At 46.4% G+C, this 27,616-nt stretch overlaps 1 protein-coding gene, 2 long non-coding RNA genes and 1 pseudogene across 15 annotated transcripts; 2 read left to right on the forward strand and 2 right to left on the reverse strand.

Annotated features, from left to right (window-relative positions):
- Positions 1-665: 665 nt before the first annotated feature.
- Positions 666-6,289, reverse strand: LOC127322882 (uncharacterized). Of its 9 annotated transcripts, XR_011751346.1 has the most exons (7): positions 5,778-6,289; positions 5,617-5,696; positions 4,738-4,879; positions 3,815-3,867; positions 2,399-3,502; positions 1,348-1,445; positions 666-1,129 (listed from the first exon to the last, which is right to left on the reverse strand). It is a non-coding gene; the product is annotated as an uncharacterized lncRNA (long non-coding RNA). The 9 variants fall into 9 exon arrangements; XR_011751342.1 differs by having other exon boundaries at positions 2,399-3,867; XR_007865151.2 differs by lacking the exons at positions 4,738-4,879; positions 5,617-5,696; positions 5,778-6,289 and having other exon boundaries at positions 2,399-2,509; positions 3,152-3,192; positions 3,301-4,699.
- Positions 6,290-10,214: 3,925 nt separating this feature from the next.
- On the forward strand, positions 10,215-16,417 carry LOC127331134 (uncharacterized). 5 transcript variants are annotated; one of them, XR_011751348.1, is made up of 9 exons: positions 10,215-10,754; positions 11,211-12,070; positions 12,212-13,264; positions 13,471-13,712; positions 14,027-14,198; positions 14,292-14,381; positions 15,447-15,698; positions 15,829-15,911; positions 16,043-16,417. It is a non-coding gene; the product is annotated as an uncharacterized lncRNA (long non-coding RNA). The 5 variants fall into 5 exon arrangements; XR_011751349.1 differs by having other exon boundaries at positions 11,211-12,065; positions 15,998-16,417; XR_011751351.1 differs by having other exon boundaries at positions 11,211-12,065; positions 15,521-15,698.
- A 4,009-nt stretch (positions 16,418-20,426) lies between these two features.
- LOC139835394 (UDP-glucosyltransferase UGT13248-like) lies at positions 20,427-22,102 on the forward strand. The gene is made up of 2 exons (XM_071825239.1): positions 20,427-20,750; positions 21,950-22,102. The coding sequence occupies exons 1-2, from the start codon at positions 20,427-20,429 to the stop codon at positions 22,100-22,102; spliced, it is 477 nt and encodes a 158-aa protein (XP_071681340.1).
- On the reverse strand, positions 20,612-23,347 carry LOC127331131 (UDP-glucosyltransferase UGT13248-like; annotated as a pseudogene).
- Between the last annotated feature and the right edge of the window lie 4,269 nt (positions 23,348-27,616).

Genomic DNA, 27,616 nt, shown 5'->3' on the forward strand with positions numbered 1-27,616 from the left:
CTAAAGCCCCATCCCTTTCAGTATAATGTGGATGCTCCGCAGGATTTCTAGCGATCTCCAGTCAACTGCGGACGTGATGGTCGGCCGCCGCTTCCGCTCCATGTGGCAGCGCCAGCCGCAGGAGCCGCTCCGCCTGCAACTCCGCGCGCAAAGGCCAACCGATCATTCGCGCGCGAGGAGGCCCTGCAAAAGAAACCGCCGCGTCTTTTACGTATATCAAAGACGCGGGGGCGTATATGGGATCAAATCGGCCTCCACGTGCGCCCGATTAACGCCATGTTTCATCCTCGATCCATTTCGTACCAACCACCTGCACTGCACTCTACGTGTTTTTCTTTTCCTCCAGACAAAAAAAAAAAAAAAAGGTAACAAATTACCAAAAGCGTTTTTACTACCTAATCCATTATTATTATTACCCAATGCCTAATACATTCAACAAATAGCTAAGCTCATCAAACAAACCAGATCACCTACTTCACCCCCAGCATAGCTGAATCTTAAATGCGCAACCATTGATCCATCACTCACCGGCCGCTGCTTCAGCACCCCAACTGGCCGCTACTGTCAACTCTGACTTCTTCTTAGCTTGCTAGTATATTTTTCTTCCGCGCCAGCAAATTATAATCAATTAATTTAAGGGCTCAAAATATATATACCCAACTATGTGACCAAAATGCCAGGGAGTGCATGCTCAAAATTTTGGCATCCAAACCTGCACAGCAAATACCATACTTCAATTCAACACACACGCTTGGCATACACATTCAACCCCAACTCGATCCAATCAATGGGGACAAAAAAAAAAAACCCAACCGCCATCAGCATCAAAGCAAAGCAAAAGCTGATGCATCCGCAACCCCATCCTAGGACGGTCGGTTACATACAACACGGACAAGATGCCATACGAGATTCCTCTGAATCTGAAATGCCGGCGGTACTGCACTACACTACATCCCGATTGAATAAAGATAGTTGTCGTACAGACAGAGCAAGGCATGTACTCAAGTCAGCTGCTTCCTTCATTGTCTCTTCCAGGTCACATCGGATGACGCATCGCACTGCAGGTTCCTTGCTGCCATCCACCCGTTCTCCACGATATATATATCCTCTTGGAGATCAACACAAGATACTAAACCAAAGCAGTGCAAATACAAAATGCCAATCAGTACAAGCAAGCTCTGCTAACATAAACCAGCCATAAAAACACCACAGGCCGTCAAATTTCCTAGCTACACAACATACCTTTCATTGGAGATCATCACAGAACACTAAACCAAAGCAGCGCCAATACAACCACACCACCAGAGCCCTAAATGGGAAGAGATAAGAGAGGAACTTGACACTCACCTAAACCCACCAAGTCGAAGACGAAGGCAACCGCTGCAAACTGGATAGATCTGGCGGCCATGGATACCTCCTAACCAGCCCCACCAACTTGAAATCCCCTGAGTTACAGGAACACACAGAAAAGGGAAGTGGTCAGGAACTAGTAGAACTCTTCAATTCTAAAGCTAGAGAACATTCAAGTCAGGCAACAATTTCCAAGCTAAACATACAGAGTACATGTAGATGTCATTTCCAAGCTAGGCGAGAATTTGTCTACTTTCTACACACTCAACTCAAACCGGGAAAAACTAAATGATTTCCAAGTCACAAACAAATTAGATGCAGATTTCTCATTTATCAAGTCAACCAGATTTAATACAAGTCAGGTTTAAGCTACTTTGTTGAACTAGTTGTCCAGATCAGCTCCAAAGAGCTCCAGTTTCTGCCCACATTTAATACAAGTCATGTTTAAGCTTCATCAAGTCAACCAAACAACAGGTTCAATATAAATTCAAATATAATCCAAAGCTAGAGCTATAAATGGTCTGATTCTGAGTTTCTTGTCAAACCAAGAAATTCAGATCAAAAAACCTCTAGGTTCGTCCCACATTGAATACAAGTTGGGGTTAAGCTTGACATTCATCAAGTCAACCAAGCCAAGCCCACATGTTCAATAAAAACTCAAGGATAATCCAAAACACACCATAGCAATTCAATAGCCTTTATAAAACAGATTGTGTAATTGTAAACATGGTCACAAATCGGATTCTTGCTTCTGTAATACACTTTGGAACTATTCCAAAAAAATTACTAGCACGTTGACCAGCAATTTAAACATTGTAAAATAAGAAAGCAACATTACTCCAAAGAAAATATGAGCACAATGCATGAGGACATGATCAATTACATGAAACAAATCATGATGAATAAAAATCTTGTGGCTGATGTACTACTCCATCAACAGTTCAACACTTAGGTCAATCAACACTCGCTTTGCAAAAGAAAAGAAAATTATCTCATTGGCACATGAATAAGATAGCAGATAACACACATAATAGCACTTGAAACAGACCTAAGAGACAACACACATAATAACACTTGATCCCGCTAACGGATAGCCACTTTCATGCCTGAACCATGGGAACCTGGGTACCTCATGGAAGCACCAGACTTGGATACCTTGCTGAAATAAACAAAGGAGTATGGTCAAGAACAGTTTTGTGAAAATAAATGGCCAGCTAGGTTAGTTGGAATGGACAGAACAGACAAAGAATTTCTAGTAAACAATACATGGCCAGCACTAAGCACTACATATATACAGATCATGGGAAAGAACACAGAATTTCGAGTAAGCAATTACGTTAGGAAACTACCATTAAGTATTTCAGTTTATGTAACTAATTAGGTGCAGATATGGACATCTCTCTTAGGATCAAAAGTTGCATGATTAATACACACAAATGAAGCAGACCATAGCAGTTAATAGCCTTTATATATACTACTAAAGCTCTTAAGAATGGTCACAAATCAGATTCTTGCTTCTGTAGTAATCATGGAACTACTCCAAAAAAAACTACTAGCACGTTGATCAGCTATTTAAACATGTTAAATAAAGAAAACAACACTCTTCCAAATAAAATACAAAAAAATGGCATCAGGGCATGATCAACTACGCGAAAAAAATCATAATGAATCAAATGCTTGTGGCTGCTGTACTACTCCATCAACACTCGCTTTGCAGAAGAAAAGAAAAGCATCTCACCAACACAAGAATAAGATATACAGCAAATACTTCAAAGGGAACTATGTGAGGAGGTTCTATTACCTCCACATCACCAGGTCATAACAGCAACAAAATTTCCTCAACTTCAAGAAACAATAGCAAAATAATTCAGGAAACAAAGCAACTTCAGAAATAGCACAACAGCTACAGGTAGATATAGCAATGGTACCAACCAACTGCAGTAACCATACCAAAACACGCAAACACGGCCATGAGACGCTAGAAAGAATGGGATTGCCTGGACCCCATACAACCTGGACATCTCATGCTCCAGGAAGCCCTGGTCTTCCACGAGTAGTTGGGGGGCGGCGGCAGCCTCTGCGGCAACATCAACAGTCCGCCACATCCACCGTTGTGGAACTCATGTGACAGATGGTGCGATATCCCCTCACCCTGGCCACGAAAAAAAAAATTAGACAAGCCAAAGCGTTTTCATTACAAAAAAAACATACAGAATTCATGCCCAAAGAATTTTAGGCAAGCCCAAAAGTAAAAGATATGCACGCACAATACCAAAATAAATAATCAAGATACTAGAATGTTACAACACACACACACCACACTACCTTTCTCAACATAATCGCATCATACATGCTAAGACTAAATTGTACTCATAACACCACAGATTCCAGCCAGGCAGAGTTGCATAAACACATAAACATTAAGATAATTTTCTTAACACCACATGGATAGTCACTTTCGTGCCTGAACCGTGGGAACCTGGGCACCTCATGGAAGCACTAGACCCCAAGGCCTTGCTGAAATAAACAAAGGAGTATGGTCAAGAACATTATTGTAAAAAATACATGGCCAGCTAGGTTATGGACAAAACAGACAGAGAATTCCTAGTAAACAATGCATGGGCAGCACTACATCACTACATACACAGATCATGGAAAACAACACAGAATTTAGAGTAAGAAATTATGTTAGGAAACTACCATTAAGTATTATGTAACTAATTAGGTGTAGATATGGACAACACTCTTAACATCAAAAGTTGCATGATTAGTACACTCAAATGAAGCAGACCATAGAAAGTTAACAGCCTTTATATACTAGAGCTCGTAATTAAAAGAATGGTCACGAATCAGATTCTTGCTTCTGTGCTACCCATGGAACTACTCCAAAAAAAAATACTTGCACGCTGATCAACTATTTAAACACGTTAAATCAAGAAAACAACACTACTGCAAACAAAATATAAGAAAAGTGCATCAGGACATGATCAACTACACGAAACAAATCATGATGAATCAAATGCTTGTGGTTACTGTACTACTCCATCAACACTTGCTTTGCAGAAGAAAAGAGAAGTATCTCATCAGCACAAGAATAAGATAGCAAATACTTGAAAGAGAACTAGGTGATGAGGTTCTATTACCTCCACATCACCAGATCATAACAGCAACAAAATTTCTTCAACTTCAAGAAACAATAGCAAAATATTTCAGGAAACCAAACAACTTCAGAAATAGCACAACAGCTACAGGAAGATAGCACTGCTACCAACACAGTTTACCAACTGCAGTAAAAAAACCAAAAAAAAACCAGGGCATGGCTTGCAAAATATGCAAACACGGCCATGAGACGCTAGAAATAATGAGATTGCCTGGACCCCATGCAACCTGGACATCTCATGCTCCAGGAAGCCCTGATCTTCCACGAGGAGTAGCTGGGGGCCGGCGGCAGCCACCGCAGCATCATCAACAGTCCGCCGCATCCGCCGCTGCGGAACTCGTGTGACAGATGGTGCGATATCCCCTCACCCTGGCCACGAAAAAAAAAATAGACAAGCCAAAGCGTGTTCATTAGAAAAAACATACAGAATTCACTCTCCAAAAAGCTAGTTTTATTTCACTAAATGGTGTCAAACCAATTACAAGAACTACAGGTGGATGAACTCTTAAGGTATGCATACACATTAAGTCTGAACATACCAAAAACTACATGGTTAATATACTAATCAGAACAGACCATAGCAACTAACCGTCCTTTCTAAATTGCTCAAACTATACATGTAAAGAAGGTTCACATAGAACTGATTTGCATCTATATGCAACTGAACGTGTGCCAACAATTTGCATTTGCTCTTCCCAAAAATTACACGGTTAATATAGTAACAAGAAGGAAACCATTAGCGACCAGTCGTCCTTTCTCAATTTCGCAAACTAGAAATGTACAGAAGGTTCACATAGCACTTATCTGCATCGATGTGAAACAAAAAACGTGACAAGTAATCGCATTTCTTCACCGAATTTTTTCCCTGCAGCTACAAACCCAATATATACTAGCATGATTAATATACTAATTAGCATGAGGCCACAGCAACCAAATTTCCATTCTCAATTGCTCAAAGGTATACATGTACAGAATGTTCACACATACGTGATTTGCATCTATGTGCAGCCAAAACGTGACAGCCAATATAGCATTGATTCGATTCAAAAAAGAAAAAAGATACTGCAGCTACAAATCGGCGGAGCAGATTGACGAATTAGTCTCACCTAGGTACGTCGTCCTACCACTGCACCCCGCGCACGGCGGCGACCATCAGCAGCGCGTCCCGCCTCGCTCCTCCGGCTGCCTGCACAAGAAAGAAGTGATTTTTTTTTTCAGAATGTGGAGAAGCGGATTGGGGGCAGGGGGATTGGGGCGCGACTCATACCTCCAGCAGCAACCGCGGTGGTCGACGTAGCGACGCCGCTGGACATCTCCACCCGCAGGGCCACAACCTCCAGACGTGTGAGGAAGCGGCGGTGAAGGACACGCGCGCATGGGGACGGAGCGGCGGCGGCGAGGACGGGGAGGGGGAAGAGCAGGGGGGGGAGGTTCCGCGCGTGGCCTGGCCCGCGGCTTCCTCGACGCCCACTGAGGGTTTCACGGCGGCGCGGTTTTAGGCTCGATTGGGGGCGCGTCGGCAGGGGGCGGCGCCGGACGGTGAGGAGGTCGGGGCGGCCGGCAGCCGGCGAGGCTGGAGAGGCAGAGCTGTGGCGAGGTTGCGGATAGAAGGAGCCGTGGCGGACGGCGTCCATCTGGTGATGGAGAAGGGGCGGACGCCGGCGAGATGGAGAGAGAACTGGGCGAGATCGATGGAGCGGTGAGTCGGGTCCGGGAGACACAGAGAAAACTGGGCGAGATTTGCGTGCGTTTCGATTTCGGGAGTGTTTTGTTTTGCTGCTGTTTTGTGTTTTCGTCAACAAAGGAATCTGATTGGCCGTCAACGCCTCCTTGATTCGCGAGATTGTGACGTGCTATACTTACTGCTAATAACTAATCAAGCTAAGCTGGCCTCCTCGATACTCATCAGTCGTTGCGTTCGATGTAGACATGCAACGTGATTATACATGTCTCTGAATTAACTAGGACAAATTTGCATGCATCTCACATTCTCACGTGCTATACCAGTGTAGACACAATCCACTTAGCCAACGCAAGTAAACGCAAGTACATCTACTTTGCCCGTCGTCTTCCTTCTTTGCCGCCGTCTAAGATCATCGCCGCCAATGGCCGCACCCGGATACAAGTCATAATCGAGGCACCGGTCGACGAGCTGCACACGCCCCTAAACAACGCCACCATTTTCACACTATGCCTCCGTAAGTGGCTCATCCTCGCCATCAGCAGAACTGCGGGAGGTGGAAGACGTCAGCCGAGGTGATGCGTCGCTTGCTCTCTACCGCAAGATCGTCCTTTTTATTCCTCCACGAACCCCACCGCCATATTGTTCAGGGTTCCCATGTCCATGTCGCGTCCTTCTTCATGGGCGAATTTGTGTGTAGGTTGGCAACACCCTTGCGGAATGACATCATCGAGTACAAAGTCTACTATAAGGGGCGCCGGTTCACCATAGTGGTGGACACGCCAAGGTTGTTGTACATGTGGTTGATGGTTGTGCTAAAAGAATCCGAGAAGACCAATATCGGTACGTAACTAGGTGCTCGAGGTCGATGGCGCGAAGTGGAAGGAGACCAATGTCGGTCCATTAGCATGTAGTTTAGTTAGTTTGCATAGGTGAGACTCCATTTTATGTGTCGGCGTCATCGTATTTTCACATTGGTTGGATGAAAATTACTATTTGAACTAATAATATGCTTACTATCAGCTGATCATTTTTTATTATCAGTTTGCCATTCCGCAGCCAAAATAATATATTAGTAGAGCCAATCAAACCTCAGTAAACATATCTAGGAGGCGACTGCGGTTCACGAGCGATCATCTTGTTAGAATTTGGTCGCCTGCTAACTTACTGAGATGTTCGCTCGTACTCGTGCTCATTAACCTCATTTCGCGGACGGTCATCTCGTTAGATCAATCCGGTCGTTTTAAGCTTCTTGAGATGTTTGCTCATCCGCGTAATCATTTACCCATTTCACGCTCGGTCATCACGTTAGAATCAGTAGCATCAAGAATCCAATTGCAAAAAAAAAAGATGCTAGAAGCATAAATATTTTGCAAATCCTTCTGTGGTGACTTATATGTGATGATGGACTTGTTTTTGGCAAGGCCATGACCCATGATATTTAGGTCTAGACTTTAGATCGATCTAATGTTACGTGAAGGGTTCAATTCTAGGGTTTCGGTCTAAAGTTTGTGTCTAGGGTAAGATGTAGAGTTTAGTTCTTGGGGTTAGGTATGGGACTAAATATGTGTACAAAAAAGAGCTTTGTTGAGTGCCGGAGATTCTACACACTAGACAAAGGGAATATGGTAGGCAAAAAACCCACATGTGCCTGGTCTTTGCCCATGCCCTAGATCGAGGCCCCTCTACTCCCGCGAGACGTTGGTGTCACTAGGTAGCCTTGTCTATCTAGGCGGCGACCGCGGTTCACGGCCGGTCATCTCGTTAGAATCTGATCGTCTATTAGCTTCTTGATATGTTCGCTCGTCCTCGTGGTCATTTACCTAGTTCATGCTCGGTCATCACATTAGAATCAGTAGCATCACAATCCAATTGCAAAAAATAATAAGATGCTAGAAGCGAATTTTACAAGTCCTCCATACGGGCCCAAGATGTATGTGATGATGGACTTTTTGGCAAGGCCATGATGTTTAGCTCTAGACTTTAGATCGAATGTTATGTGGAGGGTTCAATTCTAGGTTTTGGGTCTAAATTTTTAGTCTAGGGTAAGATGTAGGGTTGAGGTCTTGGGGTTAGGTATAGGGTTCAATCTATGAATAAGAATGAGCTTTGTCGAGTGTCTGAGATTCTACACTAGACAAAGGGCTTAAGGAGAGCCAAAAGCCAGTCAAACCTCATTAACTTATTTAGGCGGTGACCGCGGTTTACGAGTGATCATCTCATTACAATCCGGTCGTATGTTAGCTTCTTGAGATGTTCGCTCATCATTGCGCTCATTTACCATTTCACGGGAGATCATCGCGTTATAATTCGTAGCATGATAGCCCAAATTGCAAAAATAATTAGATGATAGAAGCAAAAAAAAAATTGCAAGTCCTGCATGCATGCCGTGATGACTTATGTGTGATGATGGACTATTTTTGGCAAGGCCATGATGTTTAGGTGAAGACTTTAGATCTAATGTTATGTGAAGGGTTCTAGTCTAGGGTTTTGGTCTAAGGTTTGTGTCTAGGGTAATTTAATTGTTGGGTTAGGTATAGGGTTCAATATATGAATAAAAAGAGCTTTGTCGAGTCTCCAAGATTCCACACTAGACAAAGGGCTTAAGGTGGGTAAAAAAACCCACCCGTGCCCTAGATCGAGCTCCCCTATACTCCCGTGAGACTTTTGTGTTGGTAGGTAGTCTCGTCTATCGTATGCCTTCCGATCATGGGAGAGACGCTCTCGGTGTGTCTAACCAGTCTCTCATATGTTCTTTCTAGTGGTCTTCATTATCTTTGGCTCCGCGAGGTTTGTTAGAGGAACATGCTTCTAGAATCTAGAGATTAGTATTTCGACTTGAGGAATCATCTCAATTTTGTGATACCTTGTACCTTTTTCTGGATCTTATCGATGTACCTCTACTTGTCGAATGTTGTAGCCAGGGCTGACGAGTCGGATCCCATACGACCCTCCCTTTCAATTGGTCTCCTTATTTGTTATCCCTTTTAAGTGTCGGCCCGAGACAGTTGTCGCCTTTATGTTCTCATTGGTACAACATTGTCGACATGCATCTCACCGCCGCCAGGGACACCACCTCCGTTTCCCATCCTCCTAGCGAACAGGGAGCACCCCGACCCACAGACGAGGGGGGCTTGCTGGAGGCGCCCCGATTTGCAGTACTAATAAGCGCGACTGCGCTAGCTGCTCCTTTAATCATCGTCATAATTTTTCTTTGTGAAAGTTCACAAAAGCGTAATTTTCTCCAACTCAAAAACCGCGGCACACAAAAAAGTTCCACCCATAAAATTTGTGACGCAGCTCCTAGCTCCTAGTTTTACAACTAGGAGTAATAATAATTCCAAAAGGGATGTATGCAATTTGTTTTGATTGGGCCATAAAAAGGGGACGCAATTAAAGTGATACCAAATCCAGCGTCTAATTTAGGGAGGTGCTCCTCCTTTAATCATCATCATCATCATTATTTTTCTTTGGAATTAGCATGCTCACCCGGACCCATCCCGAAACTAAGCCAATCGTAATTTTGTGGTGGTTTGCTTAGACTACCCACAATGGGAGTATCATAGGTAGTATCATGCATTCCATGCATGCAAAATGCTGATGTGGCAGTGCTATTAAGGAGGAGAGAGATGATACTAGTATCATAGGTAGATACAGTATCATAGCACATACTACTAGAAAAATTAATATCAAGTAAATCTTGTACATCTATTTGCATTGAGATTCTACAAAACAATTAATATATGGAGACTATGATACTAGTATATGATACCATGCATTGTGGAGATAGTAACATGTAGTAGTATCATATGCATGATACTTCTATATGATACTATGCATTGTGACTAGTCTTAGAGCAAATCACGGTAAATTTGTGATGCAGTACTAGTTTCTAGTTTTAGGGAGTGATAATTAATAGTAATCCCTGTAAACAAGGAAAAGCTACCGTTTGCAATTTGCTTTGATTGGGCAGTAAAAAAGGAACGCAATTAAACTTGTACCAAAAAATCAAACGACGGCAAAGATCTCTTTCCCGAGAAGCCAAAACGCAAAGCTTTCCCCACTCGCCGCTCAGCCACCCCACCCAACTCCCTCGCCGCCGCCGCCGCCGCCGCCGGACAGCCCCTCCCACCCAACCCCCTACGCCCCCATACACGTCGGCGTGAAGAACCTCCTCCCGGTGCTGGTCCTCGACATCTGGAGCTGGGCGCCCCCGTCGTGGCACCTCCCATCGACGCAGCAGTCGTGGGCGACGGCCGCCATGTCCCCATCCGCCTCCCTCGCTCCCTGCCTCGACGCATCAGCCGTGGGCAACGGCCAAAGCCGCGGCAGCAGAGGCCGGCGCTGGAGGTGGAGAACCTCCTCCGTAGCGTCCGTGTCCCGCCACCGTGGCTCTCCCCCCCGCCCGGGGAGACAAGGACGACGAGATGGTGGTCGCCTTCCCCGAGCCGCGGTCGCCGGCAACCTCCCCGACCTGCGGCCGCCGGCGACGTCCCCAATCCACTGTTGCCACCCCACTCCGTCACTCTGCCGCCGGCCACATCCCCAACTAGCAGCTGCTCGGTGAGGCCCCTCGCTCACATAACCTGCGTGCACTTGCTGATTCTAGAAAATTTTGTCAAATGTCAGTAGTAGCTGAGAAAGTGTTGATGTACTTTTGTGTGTGTGCATACGATAGGAAAATAGTACTGATTCAGAGTTGGTCTTGCAATTACATTCAGAGTAGCTGAGAAAGTGTTGATGTACTATCTCTCACCTGTTTCAAAGAAAACAAATAACTCATGGTCTTATGATAATGAGTGGGAGTACAGGGATTAGAAAGTCGGAATCTGTTTTACCACCTTTACTTTCTTCTGTTCTGAAATAAATCCGTGTAAGCTCATATGGTTTACATCTAACGCCTTTTTTTGCTTCTGTTTTAATATACCATAATAAAAAAAATTGTAATGTTTACAAATTTCTGAAGGTCTTTATAGTTTTGAAATTTTGAATATTGTCAACTAACAATTTCCATTGCAGGACTTGGAGGAGGAACACATTGAGGACCTTGATCTTTAAGATCCATTATCGTCCACTAAGGGTGTGTTCGGTTCTAGAACCGAGTGGAATGGAACGGAACCATTCCGCACCTAGAGCCAATTCTTGTGTTCGGTTGTGAAATGGAACGGAACCGAGTGGTTCCTCGAAAGGGAATATTCTCTCCATATGCGGAATGCACCCATTCCACCAAATCGGTGGAATGTGGTGGAATGGCTGTTAGTTAGCCAGTGTTAATTACGAAGCACTCCACTAATCCGGCCGAAAAATAATTAGCCATTGTTAATTACGATTTTGAGATTAACAAGGCCATTTACCACTATTAATTACCATTTTGAGATAAAAGATTAAACTTTAACCTCATTTAGTTCTACTCTCCAAATTCCCCCAACCGAAAAAAATAATATTAATTATGATTTTGAGATTAAAAAGGTCATTAGGCATTGTTAATTACGATTTTGAGATTTAAATTACTATTTGCCATTGTTAATTACGATTTTGAGACAAAAGTTTAATTTAACCACATTCCGTTCTGCTCTCCAATTCCTCCAACCGAACAAAAAACGGTATCATTCCGTTTCTCTTTTTTGTCCAAACCGAACACGGGGATGGAACCATTCCATTCCTCAGGAACGGAACCATTCCATTCCATCCCACGCCATTCCAGAACCGAACACATCCTAAGTGAAAGTACTGCTCTTTCTATTCCCTTTATTCTGTTATGAGCACTCATGCAGTTTAGTTAACGCAGCTGAAAGAGCAGCATGCAACAATGTCCTCAACGTCAAGCCGGTAGTTGAAAAGGTATCCACCACTATAGCAACAACCTTCTTGTAGGTAAGGTATGGCTCCTCTTTTTTTTTGAGTTCTACAATTTCCGCATATTCTATGTGTCTGATGGAAAATACTACTGTAAACGAATAGTATGCTATTTCCTTCAATCGAGATTCTTGTTTTCTCACTTTTTTTTGCATCTTTTGCAGATGGCTCCCACCATATCTCATTCTCCTTTCTCCACTCAATTTGCTGACACCACCACAACCGCTCAGTGCTGCTCCCCGCTACTCATCTCACCTCGCTGCTCAGCGGCCGGCCACGCCACCACATCCACCCAACTCCCTCGCCACTAGACACCCCCACCCACCTAATCACCTCCGCCCCTGCTTCTGGCGCATCCGCCATGCCCAAGATGTCGGCGTCAAGAACTTCCGCCTTGTGCTTTTCCTCGCCATCCGGAGCCCTGTTGACCTGGGCTGCTGGCGCCCCTTCGCCCCTTCCTGCCTTGATGCACCAATCGCGGGAAACGACACAAGCAGCTGCCGATATTGGCGCTGGAGCTGGAGGACTCCTGCACGGCGTCTGCGTCCTGCCTCTGTGGAGCTCGCTGCAGAGATGCAAGGGGCAGGAGATGGTCCCCACCTTCATGGAGAGGCAGCTGCCGTCAGAGACATTCTGGAAAACCTCCCCGAGCTGCGGGTGCCACCAACGTCCTGCTGCCGGAGACCATTCCGTCTCGCCGTCTCGGCCACACCCTAAACTTCCATCTGCCAGGCTTAGTGCTAATGCTTGCATGGCCCTGATGATTCAGTGGATTAGTCCACCAATCTACTGGAGAAAACCACTCAATGCAACATTTATTCTGTTATGAGCGCTCATGCAACATTTTCCAAGTTCCGAGTACTAAATTTCAAACTGAACAATTTGCACCCTGGGTGCTGAGAAGCAAGAGACCAATGGCGGTACAAGACCGTGCTGATACCGTGTTGGTCGACACATATGACCAACTCAACCATAAACAGCGGCGTCGGTGGGATGAGGACATCGAGAATGTGAAGTGCAGCTGCAAGCTGTTGTAGCTGGCATGTACAAGAAAGAAGACAACATTGTTGGTAGTTGTGCGAGTTTAGTGTATCGCTGCACTACATCTTCCTATCAGTTTAGTTAATGCAGCCGAAAGAGTAGCATGCAGCGGTGTCCTCGGCAACATGCCGGTAGTTGAAATGGTATCCAGCACTATGACGACGACCACCTCGTAGGTAAGGCGTAGCTCCTCTCTTTTTTCTGAGTTCTACACTATCAGCATATTCTATGCGATTTGATGCAAAATGCTACTATAAACAAATAACATGCAATTTCATTGACTCTGGATTGTTGTTTTCTGACAATATGTTTTGCATCTTTTGCGTATAGTGGAACCCATCATATTTTATGCGTTGACAATTTTTTTTTGCATATTTTGCAGTTCGCTCCCACTGCATCTCTCCCTCAAACCCCTTCCTCCACTCAATTTGCTGTCACTGGCGGAACCATTCGGTGCTGCTCACCTCACCTCGCCACTCAGCGGCCGGGCATCCCACCACACCCACCCAACTCCCTTGCCGTCAAACACCCCCGCTGACCCAATCCCCTCTGCCCCTGATTCCCGCACGCCCGCCATGCCCAAGACGTTGGCTTCAAGTGTTTAATGAATGACATATCCGGGCGGTAAACTGCTGTTGCAAGCTCAAGTGTTTTGCTATTGTTGTCTTCTTAATTCTACATCCTTTCGTTCTAATTGTTCAATTCTCTTATCTAGTATGTATGCTGAACAAATAACTACCTTTTTCTGTAGTTTACTTACTCTATCAATGATTGTCCTGTTACTCATCCTAGTCAACTTGATAGTCTTTGGCTTACTACTTGAATCAGGAAATCGTTAGTCATGTGGTGCCTCTGAAAACTACAAATGTTAAGGTTTTAAAACAACAAATTATCTCATTAGTTTTGCCAATGCTTATGTTTGTTTACTCGGTTTGCAGCGGGCCACATGAGGATGTTGTGGACATCTCCTCCCTGACCACCGGTGCCAGGGAGGTCCCATACAGGAACATCAAGACCATTGCTCCCTCTATGAATCGACCAGCCATTTTTCTCCCTGTTGATGGTCGTCCAAGATAAGACCTGACGCTCCTGATCGATGCCTTAGTTTTCGTAATAAAACCTATCACTCTCTCTCTCTTGTTTCTTCAATTTGTGTTACTTCCAAGAGCATGTCGATCTGATGTGGTTTCTATGCTTCTATAGATACATCTGGCCACTGGGAGTACTGGGGCAGTATGGTTGGGCATATCTAGGCTGGATACATGGGAATGAGGCGACTTCCAAGGCACATCGGTAAGCCCCTTCTCTGTGACAAGGCTGGATTCGATTATGCCACTGCAGTGAGGATTTCTACTGTTTTCCGGCACGACTCTCTGTTTTGCTGCTAGTTTTTAGTATGCTCATCCTGAATTTTTCATCCTCATCTTGTCCTACTGGTCAAGGAAGTATGTGTGATCTCAACTCTGTTCTGGTATAGACTACTTGTACTTGGCTTTCTAGGCAGACACACAACTTATTCCTTACGCGAGTTGATTTTTTAGCTGTATCTAGTTATTATAAGTCCTTTCACTTAACGTGCGCGATCAATTAATAAGACTTCTACATGTATCCAGTTATCAACACAATTCATTAGTTGTTGTTGTGCTTGTAGCTTGCTTGTACTTAGGATGTATATGCACGCCATCTGTGTTTCGCACTTTTTCTGAAATGAAATAGCAATGTTCATGGCAAAATAATGTAACTCAATTTTTGGATGAATTGGAAAGAACCTCGTTTTGCCTATGAGCAGACTCGGGTTAGCATTTGTGTCGTTTTATGCAGCTTACAAATTACAAAACATTGGGCATCACAACTTAGGAGGAATTCATCCTTCATTCTTCTAGGTTCAATTAAATGAAATCCGTTATCAAGTGGGAGTCTTATCCGCTTCATTTGCTTGCGTGGGTTGATGGAGTTAAAGGAATAACATGACATTGACAAAATAACACTCTGTTTGTTTGATTTCCTTCTTGCCATCTCTCTCCCCTAGTTTTGATGTTGATTGTGTGCAAGGTCTTATAAATCTGACCGTTTGATTGCAATCTATACTTCTTATTTCTAGCTAAAATCTACCTGGGAATAATGAAAGTAGCAACAATTGGTTTTGCTTGGTCCTGCGAATAAACCTATAGATGTATCAGAGTGCAAAAATGCTTGGCTTTGCTCATTTCTTACACTTGCATAATCTACAGGAGTGAGTTGGACTCTCGTAGTCATCACGTTTTCCCATCATTTGTTGAACATTCACGTCGTAATCATCGTTTGTTGAACATTCTTGTGCATGTGCTGATGCTTGGTATGCCTTATTTGTGTAACCAGCAACTGTTTCTTGTGTCGTGGAAGTGAACATTTCTTCTCTGTTGTCCTGTCCTGTCGGTAATTGGCGAGCCAAGCCTCTTTTGTCAGTGGTAGCTGGACGTGATGCTGGAGCTGTACATAGTGCAATCAGCAGATTGCGTGGTGCTCGCAAAGGGGGAAGTGGATTCAGCTCTGATGCAGCAGCAGGGAGGAGTTGAGCTGCCAGGAGGGAGCTTATTCTTGAATCACTTTTCTTGTGATTATAATGTTCCAGTTGAGAAACTTAGAATCTTTTTCTTGCTGCTATCCACATATCGTGATTGTTATTCTTTGTGGTAAACATACAGGAAATGGTTTGGTTTCGTCTGTCTCATGCTTGTTATTTTCTGAATATGGATATCAGGTACTGCTGAATCAATCTTTGCCTAGGCAGAAGCCAGCGCTACAGGGATAAGGAATGTGCAGGAAACTGAAGGCGATGTGGAGGTTTGTTGTATTACTGAATGTCGTTGATCCTTGAAATATGGATCCAAACATTTTAATGGACACGCATATTATTTGTGGTTATGTAGTCTTCTGGTATTCATGGTATTGATCATTGAAACTACAAAGTGCAGACAAACACAATGCTTGTCCTGAGCGTCCCTTGAGATATACAAGGACATGCTCCACTCTAAGCTGACGCTGGGAGGTTAGCAGCGGGCGGAAGAGGCGGTCGCCGCTGCTAATATGTGGTCCGTCTTGACCCGGTGTGCTCAGGCGGCTCTGCTGTGATTGTCATGGCTGGTTTTATACTGGTTGAGTGATTTCTTGTAATATTAAGCAACCTGATTGTTCGCATTTTGTCTTTGGTTGAAGTTGTGAGTCTCCGATGAATTATGTGCTGTTAGATGTCACAAGTGTTGTGTTCTGTGCACTTCTATTGTCAAGTGTTTTTTGTGTGATCGAGATTTCTCAAAATATCTGAATATATCATGCACAAATTTCGAATATCTTTTGTTGTCAACGTTTAACAACTGTTACTTAGCTTAACATGCCGTGATGAGTTGTTTTTCATGAATAAAAATACCTGGCGAGTATTTGCTTTCTTTTCATTGATTTGTTTACTTCTTCAAGCAATGTTGTGGCCGGTTAGGTATTAGCTAGGGAGGTCAAGGGTCCAATGCTGCAACATCTTCAACTCGTTTATTTCTTCATTATTTATCTCATGGCTTGGCAGAGCTACGTAGGAGGTTTAACTTTTGAAGTAGATCTGGTGGATTCGTTTAACTTTGAAATAGATCTGGTGGATTCTGAGTTCCGCTCGAGTGAAATGAAAAGCAATGTTACCATTTGGGTGATCCATGTAAGACACATATTGTAATTGCTTCTGCAAAAGATAATGCTAAATGTATGAGGAACCATATGATAATTTGTGTTTGTATTAGATGCCAACATTGTGTGTGTAAAACTTAGAGACCAGAATATATCTTTTGTTCACTTGGTAAATATGTTTTAGTTAAATGTAACTTGGAGCTCGTAGATTTCTTCCCTAGCATTCCACAGAAACTATGGTGGTGGTGAGAGAAATATATTCTCGGTTTTCTCAGACAGGTTAGCTAGAGCAATTTGTAGGTGCAACATTATTGTAATATTAGCTATGAACCATTGTATTTTTTTAATATGTTAATAATGGGTTGAGTCCCTTTTACATTACTAATTAATGATGAACACCTTTGCTCGACTGAACATGGAGATGTATTATCATATCAGTGCAACCTTTTTGAACTATGTGTAATTGCTTGCCTTCATTCATATTTAATTGTTGTGCAGTGGGCAGGCAAGGCCAAGTGCAGACCTTTTTCATATGTATGTCCAGTCCATGAGACAAATCAGAAATGTTACATAAAACAAAGTGATTCAAACGAGGAAGAGATTGGATCATCTCAATTTTCATCTACTACATAGGACTACCAAAAATAGCAACCGAGTTCTCAGAATTAATTTCTTTCTTTTGCACTGTAAACGAAAAATCTTACTTTGTTATAACATCAGAATGTAATGCCTAACTTAATCATGGAGAAAACAAATCTGGCAGGCTTGAATTATCCCACCTTTAGTGGCAACACCACTAATAAGTAAGATAAGAAGCTCAGCTCATCCCATCAACATTGGAACCGATCAGTTAGCCAGTTTGGCAGCCACCCTTGAATAGCAGCGTCATCCTGTTAATGAAGTCTATTTAGCACGTACACAAGATTGTATATGCTTTCGTATGTGCATGAGAAATATGAGTAAGTACGTAATTTCGCACAGAACTTTGGATGATGGCTGGACAATAATTCTTGCTTCTTGAACACGCCGGACGGCCGGAGCTGAAGCAACGCAGTAAAATAAAACATGACTATATCAGTGCGAGTGCGAATTCTATGCAGTACTAGTACTAGCTTTACTTGAGATTGACCGATCTATCCAGCTACTACTTCCTGCTTTTGGTTTCCTCTCAGTCCTTGGAATCAATGAGGACCCAGCATGATTACTAGAGAACCATTTACTATTAGGAGAAAGGAATCCGTGATTCGTTAAAAAACGGTCACGAGCGGCCAGGACCAACCCACCTCTTTCCATCCATCAAACCGAAATTGCGTCTAATCCCATCAAAGTCTATGCATGGATGAGGATGGGCAATACACATGCATTTTTTTTCCTTGGAATTGAGGGTGCCACTAATTGATTTTAGAATTCTCCCACCTGATCGCTCCGTTAATTTAGTTAGCTCCTTGGAATTAGTAAGGATCCACCGTGATTACTGGAGAACCGCACTAAGAAAAAAAATGAGACCCCCAGGACTAGTCCTTGGCGGCATTGTATTAAGTTTACAGGAGCGCACAGAAGTGCCACGGTGCGTACGCACCCGCGAGTGAGTACCGGGACTCGAACTCGAGCGGGGTGGGGGCTTCCCAGGACCGCACTAAGGTTTATAGGAGAAACGAATCTGTGATTGGTGAAAAAGGATCGTGAGTGGCCGAGGCATTTTGGCAAGCCACGAAAACGCCTCCCTCCACATAATTGCTGCCTACAACATGACGAAATGAATTGGTGTTCAACCTTGAAATTCTAAAGATTTGGCTGGCCATATTTCTGCCTATAACGGAGGAAGTAGTGAAGTCAATGCATGGATGAGGATGGGCAACGCGCGCACATATGTTTTTCCTCTGGATTGATGGAGCTATTGTTTCTTGGCGTACGTGCTTTGGCTTCCTCAGATCCCTCAATTAATTTAGTTAGCTCCTTGGAATTAGTAAGGGTCCACCGTGATTACTGGACTACCGCACTAAGGTTTATAGGAGAAACGAATCCGTGATTGGTGAAAGAGGATCACTAGCAGCCGAGGCATTTTGGCAAGCCACCAACACTCCTCCCTCCACATTAGTGCTCCTTCCACCCATCAAATTCGCTGCTCCTAGAAACAAGGAACAAACATGACCGAAATTGCCTATAACCCCATCTAGCTTGTGGCTTCCGGCTGGCCGGCCATGTCTATCGATTCTTCGATATGGTTGCAACAATTAATACACACACACGCACGTACGCGCGGAGCTGATCCATCCAGCGGAAGCTTTACGGCACGGTGCGGGCTTATTTTCTTGAAAGATTTTTTTCGACTCGGTGCAGGAATACACAACCTAGCTAGATAGTAGTGCGTTACGTTGCGGGGTTATTTAATTTGGAAATTAGATTAATCCTGCACGTTCCAAGCTAAACCAGTCAGTGCATGCATGAATACATACGCGTGCATGTAGCTAGCTCGTGCATGGCCCGACTTGAAATTAAATGGTCACTTTTGTTAATTTTACGTCCCGATGGCGGTGGGCGCGAACCAACCCAAAATTACCATCCGCCGAGGAGTTGATGGCGTGCTGTGGGGATGCCAACCGATAGCGAGAGAGGCCACGGCACAAGTGACTACTATTGGTTTCACCAAGGCTCCATGGTCAGCGATCCGCGAGACCCAACTCGAGGCCGGAGATTTTGCTTTCCAGCATTAATTAGTGCAAGTCCGAATCAATTCATTTCCTATAAACGGGTGAAGGACTGATGGAGCGAAACGGGGTGTCCCCTGAAATTCGAACGATTTGGCTGGCCATATTTCTGGCTATAACGGAGGGAGTAGTAAAGTCCATGCACAGAGGAGGATGAGCAATGCACATGCATATTTTACCTCGAGATTGATGGACCTACTATTTCTTAGGTACATGCTTTGTCTTCCTCTCACTTGATTGCAGCTCCGTTAATTTGGTTAGGACCCGGAAACAAGCAGCAAACAAAGCAGAAATTGCCTGTAACCCCAGATTCTTCCCGCCATATCTCTCTTCCCTCTCTCAGAATTCAATCCCCAAACCTTGACCTCTCCATGTCTATAAATATGAGGAGGGGTGAAGCTAACGCGTGCGTCGTGTGTGACGACTTAGATTTTGACTCTTTACTCGTCGAGGAGAGGAGAGGAGAGGAGCAGAACACTTTGTGCTGCGGCGAGGGCACTGGTCTTTTCGGCATGGGGCAAGCAGGCGGGATGCGTGCGGATGGTATGTGAGACGGCGGTCGGTCGCTGACGATACATACGTGCTCTATCGAGTTCTTCTCCAGATCCCATCCACCAGGTAATCCATTAGTTCTCACGAGTGCAAACATCGCTCGGGAGTTTGTTGGACGATCGATCGATTTGGTTTTGTGCTGATGTTATAGCGATCTCTGTTTTTTATCGACGACGACACGGGGAAAAGCAGCGTGCGAGGTGGAGATGTTGCGGCGTACGTGTACACGAAATGGATCTCGCTGAATAGGGAGGAAAAAATCGGTAGCTAGCTTCCCACTGACGGGCTTGCAGCACCATGGTGACGGGCGTCGTCTTTGCTGGGGAGCCTGTGCACTCCATAGATTCCACTCCACCGCATCGCTTACGGGCTTACTTAATTCCAATCCCAGGCCTGCGCGTAAGCGGAAGACGGCGACTTCACGGCCATGGATAGCCCGCACACCACCGTCCAGCTCACCGGCGGCGGCGGGCGCGTGCTGCTGCTGCCGTTCCCGGGGATGCAGGGCCACGCCAACCCGATGCTGCAGCTCGGCCGCCGCCTAGCCTACCACGGCCTCCGCCCCACCCTCGTCCTCACGCGCCACGTCCTCTCCACCGCCGCTCCCAAAGACTGCCCATTCCCCGTGGCCGCCATCTCCGACGGCTTCGACGCCGGCGGGATCGCCTCCTGCCCCGACACCGCGGAGTACCTGCGCCGGATGGAGGCCGCCGGGTCGGACACGCTCGCCCTGCTCCTCCTCGCTGCCGACGTATATTAAAACAGAAGCAAAAAAAACTGTTAGATGTAGATCATATGAGCCTACACGGATATATTTCAAAACAAAAGAAAGTAATGTTGCAGAACAGATTCGGACTTCCTACGCATTAAAGATAACCAGATTTTTACAAGATGCAAGAGTTCTGCATTTTCCGTGCTCCTATATTAGCACTGCTTGTCTGCTTGCTTCGAAACAAGTGAGATGGTAAAACTAGGTAAGCACATCGATTCAGCAACCGTGAACAACATCCCTTATTTTTTTTCTTCAGACGCTATCAAGTGAGAAACAAGACCATTGATGTAAAAAAGTCAGTATTTAGGTTGACATGAATAGGAGGTATTCAGTAGCAAGAACAGGAGGAACGCCTTATTATTATCTTCCTTGGAATGAAATCGAGTATCTATTTTATCATATAAAAGTAAACCGACCAAACTGCAAGATCACTTCCTATATACTGCCAACTTGGCTACTCCTTCAAGATTACTACATAGCAAACATGTACACTCATATCCCTCAGATGCAAATGCACCGTCAGGACCAACACGAGCCCGCTCACCTCCCTATTCTCAGTGGACACACACACACACACGCAGATCTAAATCAACTCCGGCGATAGTGAGGTTTCAGGCAGAGGAAATAGAGAGGAGAAGTACGCATTCGAATGTAATGACAACACCGGCGCTGAATTACTATTTGCTTATCAGTATGCACACAAAAGAACAACGCATGGGACCATGCATATACATCATCACTTTGTTAATCATTGGCAATTCACACATTTTCCTTGAATCAGGACATGTGTTCCAGAAACTTTTTTGTCTAGTACAAACATGCAGGGACAAGTAATGCTGCTATCATCACACAGGCTACCCAAATCTGAAGAAGAAAATGGCAAGTGCACGGAGAGTACGTAGTGAGGGACCTCACCGGGAAGCTGCAAGTTGGGGAGGTGGCCGACGGCAGACGGACGGAGTGGTCTCCGGCAGCCGCGGATCGGGGACGTCGCCGGCGGCCGCAGCTCGGGGAGGTTGTACAGGAGGTCGCCAGCGGCTGCATCTCCAAGAAGGCGACCACCATCTCCTCCTCCTTGTCTCCCCGGGGCGAGCCACGGTGGCGGGACACGGACGCTGTGGAGGAGGTTTTCCACCTCTAACTAACGCCGGCCTCTGTTGTTGCTGCTGCTGCTGCAGCTTGGGCCGTCGCCCAGGACTGGTGCGTCGAGGCAGAGATTGAGGGAGGTGGAGGGAGACATGGCGGCCGTCGCCCACGACTGCAGCGTCGACGGGAGGCGCCACGACGGGGGCGCCCAGCTCCAGGCGCGCTCCAGATGGCGAGGACCTTGAAGCCGGCGTCTAGGGGAATCAGGGGAGGCGGAGGGGCTGTCCGGCGGCGACGCCGGCGAGGGAGTTGGTTGGGGTGGCCGGCGAGGGAGTTGGGTGGAGTGGAGAAATTAAAGCACGGGATTTGCGTTTTGGCACTGGAGTTTTTTTTACAACTTTAATTGCGTCCTCTTTTTACTGCCCAATCAAAGCAAATTGCATCCTTGTTTATAGGGATTACTAAAACTATGAACTGTTCACAAATTAATCGGTGGGATTTTGTTATAGTTACCGTGATTTGCTCGGGAAATGATGGCGATGTTTATGGACGATTTGCTAGGTTCTCCTCGGGAAAGAGACGGTCGTCCAGCGCTGGATTTGGTACAACTTTTATTGCTCCCCCTTTTTACTGCCCAATCAAAACAAATTTTACAGGGATTATTTACTACTCCGTAAATTTTACAGGGATTACTACTCCGCAAATTTTACAGGGATTAATTATCACTCTGTAAAACTAGGAACTGCATCACAAATTTAATTAATCGGGGGGATTTGTTATAGTACTTCTCCCAGCCGTGCGCCGTGAACGTCATCTACGGGGAGCTGTGGGCTGGGCGCATAGCGCTGCCGGCGACGGACGGGCGCGAGCTGGTGACGAGGGGAGCGCTGAGCGTGGAGCTGGGGCCGGAGGACATGCCGCCGTTCGTGGCCGTAGATGATGTCCACGGCACACGGCTGGGAGAAGAACGCCGCGGTGGCCACTCCGGCGGCGCGCGCCACGGGCAGTGCCCACGCGAGGTGCGGGTCGTACACGAGCACGCGCACGGGCCGCCCACAGTGAGCCTCCGACGACAGTAGCTCCCGCAGCGTGTCGGACCCCACGGCCGGCCTCCATCCGGGAGAAGTACTCCGCGTAGTCCGGGCACGAGGCCATGCCGCCGGCGTCGAAGCCGTCGGAGATGGCGGCCACGCGGAACGGGTCGCCCGGTGGGTCGGTGGAGGAGAGCACGTAGCGGGTGACGACGAGGGTGGGGCGGAGGCCGTGGTAGGCCAGGCGCTGGCCGAACTGGAGCATTGGGTTGGTGTGCCCCTGCGCGCCCGGGAACGGCAGGAAGAACACATTCCCGCCGCTGTCGCCGCCTCCATGGCTGACGCTCTCGCTGGTGGTGATTGTGGTCTCCATGTTTCCGGTGTTCCCAGTATCTGGTCATGGATCGACGGATAAATAGGCACGAAAGACTCGAAGCAGAGTGGCGCCCAAGGTTGCTCCTCGGGACAGTCAAATTTGTTTCCACGCTCCTGTCTGGTGGCCAAACTCCTTTTTGCACTTGACTGGATCTTGGTGCCTTGTGGTGGCGGGTGAAGGTGCGACGAAGGTGCTGCGCCTGCATCCTACACCATACGCATCCGCATCTTCGCTTCACAGGAACAGAGTAATCTATTTTTTAGATAACAGGCAACAAGGCCCGACTTTAAATTAATAAAGCCACACAGTAACAAGGTTAGGATTACACACTGCTGGGCATTACAGCTTAGCCAGAACGAAGTTCACAAGACAGCACGAAAAACATAAAGCGATAGCTAGATCTTGGAGATATCGGTGTTGTCCGCGCCCCGAGCCCATCCCGAGGAACGGCCTACTGCTTCACCCCGCCGGCGGCTTCAACTGCACGTACAGCTCCCTTAGCTCGCACGCCATCCAGCTTAGCCCCTCCTTTTCTCTTGCCTTGGCTTTTAGGCTCCATGCAAAAAAATAGTGATTTTGTAAATGATGTCACTGGGTTAGAAATAATCTTCTTCTCAATTGCAAGCTTGTTGCGCACATTCCGTAGAGCCCAAGATTGGGCTAAAAAGAGCACCCACAAGCAGTCTCCTAGGATAACCCGAAAAACCGTAAAGGATGGCATGGAACCGAGCAAAATTGGCCGGACACCGCTTGCACCCAAGCACCAAGGCGTAGGATGGACCAGGAGAACATTGCCAAAGAATGTGCGAAGAAAATGTGACTAGCATCCTCCGGAGCACCACATAGGGCACAGAGGCCATTGGAAGGACCATGTCCGGTGAGAATCTAGTCTGACGGCAGCTTATCAATGGCAAGTTGCCACGAGAAGATCTTGATTTTTAGCGGGAGCCTAGCTTCCCACACGTCTTTGGAATGAGCAACTGTCGTGCCTTGCGAAAGCTGAGCATACATCGATTTAACTGTGAAGGAGCCATGTTGATCGAGGTGCCAAGATACCTTATCTTGACCAGTACCAAGAGACACATGCGCTAGCATTCCTTGCAGCTCCCCCCAATAGCGAGCGCCTTTCTGATCCAGGGATCGACGGAAGCGGACCTGCAGGGAATGATGTTGCAGGGCTTCAGCCACCGAGATGTCTTGATTGTCGCAGATGGCAAAGAGCATAGGGAAGGAATCCATGATGGGGCCCCTCCCAATCCACCAATCCTTCCAAAAATTAGTGCGGATACCATTCCTGACCTCGTGTTTTGCGCCAACTTTGAACAGATGCTTGATTTTGTGCAAGCTTTTCCAGAACGGTGATCCGCCATGGCCAAAGCCCGAGAACAGATCAGAAGCGTCAACATACTTCGCGCGGATGATACGAGTCCAAATCGTGTCCTCATCCTGATATAGCCTCCAGATCCATTTGAGAAGGAGAGCCAGGTTCATGTTCTTGGTGTTAAGCAAGCCTAGGCCCCCCACTTCTTTGGGTCTGCAAACCGTTGGCCAATTTACTAGGTGATATTTCCTCTTCGGTCTAGCCCCTTCCCAAAAGAACTTAGATCGATGAGAGTCAAACCTCGCATGGATCCCATCATGGAGGAGAAACAAGCCCATCGCATAAATAGGGAGATTGTCAAGGCAGGAGTTAGACAGGATTAGCCTCCCCCCAGAGGTCAACAGTCTGCCAACCCAGGGTTCAATCTTAGCAGCCAGCTTCCGAACCAAGAAAAGCCACTACTCAAGAGTTAACTTCCTATTCGAAATTGGCAGCCCTAAGTAGAGAAACGGGAAGTTGCCAAGTTTGTAGTTCAGCTTGTTGGCGATGGCGTTTCTCTCGCTGATACGCTGCCCAAGGACAAACACTTCGCTCTTATGATAGTTGATTTTGAGCCCAGACATATCTTCAAAGCACCGGCGTGGGCTGCTCCACCTCCAGCACCGGCGTGGGCTCCTCCACCTTCAGCACCGGCCTGGGCTCCTTCACCTCCACCACCACCGGCGGCACCAGCGTATGTTCCGTCGTTTCCCAACTGGCCGAGGATGGTACCAGAGCTCGTCGTGATCGACAGTGAAGACGAGAATCAGTAGGCGCATGCGTTCTTAGGGCTTATTTTCCTTTCTTTTAATATGTAAATTATGTTTTCATGTTATAAAATTGCAAAATCGAAAAAAATGCGTCATGCCGCTGGAGCCACCCCCGGCGCAAACGGACGCGCGATCGATTTCGACCATTTGGGCCGACGCAAACGGACGCGCGCGGATATTTTCAGCGTCCGAAATGCGTCGCCCCATTGGAGATGCCCTTAGGACATCTCCAGCGGGCCGACCCAAATAGTTCTAGGCTGTCCGCGGACAGAGGACATCCCGTGCCTTCTCAGCTTCCATGCGGACGGAAGCATGAGGCGCGCCGTGTTATCCGCGGCCACCGGAATTTCATGCCCGGCGACGATGTCCCCGACAGCGAGAACGAGGTCGTCTACAAAGACGACGACGATGATGACGAGGAGGAAGACGACAACGAGATGGAGGATGCGCCTCCAACCGTTGCGATGCCAAGCTGGAGGCGGTCCTCCCGAACGACTACGACGAGGATGCGGCCACGGCCGCCGCTCTGGCCGCGTCATTGGCCGACGAGGAGGCCAAATGGTCATGGCGAGGGCTGGAGGACATCGTCCAGCTCTCGGTCAAGGTGGCGGAGCACGTAGCCTCGCTGCCACCGCCACCACCGTTGTCGCCGCACGCGCCACCACAGGCCACGTGGGACGGCCAGGAGGTTCCACCGCCTCCGCCACCGCACTTGGTGCCTCCTCCGCGGTACGCGCAGCCAGCGGAGGTGCTTGCTTGGGCACAGCAGTTCGTCGACCTCGTCTCCAACGACGAAAAAGAAGGCGACAATTGAATTAGTTTAGATTTTTGTTTTAAACTATGTAAATTATGTTTGAATCAATGAAATTTCAATCAACTTTTTGTGCTCTTTTTTAAATTCGTGCATTCCTATTTGTTTCCTGTGCGCGGGCCAACTAGCCAGCAGACCGAATGGGTCGCGCTGCTGCGCGCGCTATCCAGGCAAGCCGGACCGTGCGACGCATACTGTTCATAGGCCAACTAAAACGGACAAAAACGAACCGTTTGAGTCGGTGATTTGGGTCGACTCGCTAGAGATCCCTTATCGTTTTTTCTTGCTTGGGCGGACTGTTCTAGCGGGAGAGGCCATTTCGGCAAAAAAAAAAAAAAAAAAAAAAAAAAAATCAGGAGAGGCCATCCGTTTGTACGTCTGATTGAGTAGTTGATTTTTGCTTGGAGATTTCACCAAGCTAGCGAAAACAGCCTTTTGGATTGAGCTCGCGGCAGTAGCGAGGGAGCTCAGGAACTGTGCAGGAATTAATTATCTGTTCTTTCGCTGGGAGGAGATGTCGTACATAGATCGGATGAAATTTGTCGTGTGTGAAGTAATTCCGCTCCGTTATTAGCGTCTAACAACCCTACTTCAATTTCCATGATGATACTGTGTTGTGCGTGCGTGACGTGCCACTGCACGCGCCTACACCTACTCCCATCCTCGTACGCACCGGCTACGCACCAAAACAAATCAATTATCTTGCGCATCACGAATTTAATTAAACAAATTCAATCCATTGGCTACTACTCGTGCTTCTTAGTTTCTTTTTTGCGAAAACTACAATCATCTCATTTTTTCTTAAAGTCGCGGTGCTTCTTAGATTCCAGTGCATCAAGAATGTAGCTGATTGTATCTTTTACCTACAGTAGACTCCTCAGCCTTCAACGACTCCAATAGTCCAACCTGATGCATGAAATGCCACTAAACCACTCAAATATAGCAAGCCAAATAACAGCATGCGTGCATTTGGTATATAACAATCCAAGTGATATTAAGCACCCAGATCACTCTCTTCTTACCATGTTCAGTAGCTACAACTAGATAACTAAAACCATCGAGTGAGCCAGCCAATCCTCAACAATTTGATAGCTACACAATATAGTTTCCGTTCGAGATCAACACAGGACACTAAACCAAAGCAGCACGAATACAAATGCTAATCAGCACAAGCAAGCTCTGCTAACATAGACCAGCCATAAAAACACCACAGGCCATCAAATTTCCTAGCTACACAACATAACTTTCATTGGTGATCATCACAGAACACTAAACCAAAGCAGCGCAAATACAGTGCCAATACAATCACACGATCAGAGTCCTAAATGAGAAGAGACAAGAGAGGAACCTGACACTCAACTAGACACACCAAGTCGAAGACGAAGGCCACCGCTGCCAACCGGATAGATAT

Source organism: Lolium perenne, chromosome 2, assembly GCF_019359855.2.
Source record: "Lolium perenne isolate Kyuss_39 chromosome 2, Kyuss_2.0, whole genome shotgun sequence".
Classification (NCBI taxonomy): Eukaryota; Viridiplantae; Streptophyta; class Magnoliopsida; order Poales; family Poaceae; genus Lolium; species Lolium perenne.

Bases quoted from the DNA above. Each gene is read 5' to 3' on its own strand.
- LOC139835394 (XM_071825239.1), top strand. From the start codon at position 20,427: ATGGATAGCCCGCACACCACCGTCCAGCTCACCGGCGGCGGCGGGCGC. The intron at 20,751-21,949 runs GTATATTAAAAC...CTGCTGCTGCAG, and splicing joins TGCTCCTCCTCGCTGCCGAC to CTTGGGCCGTCGCCCAGGAC.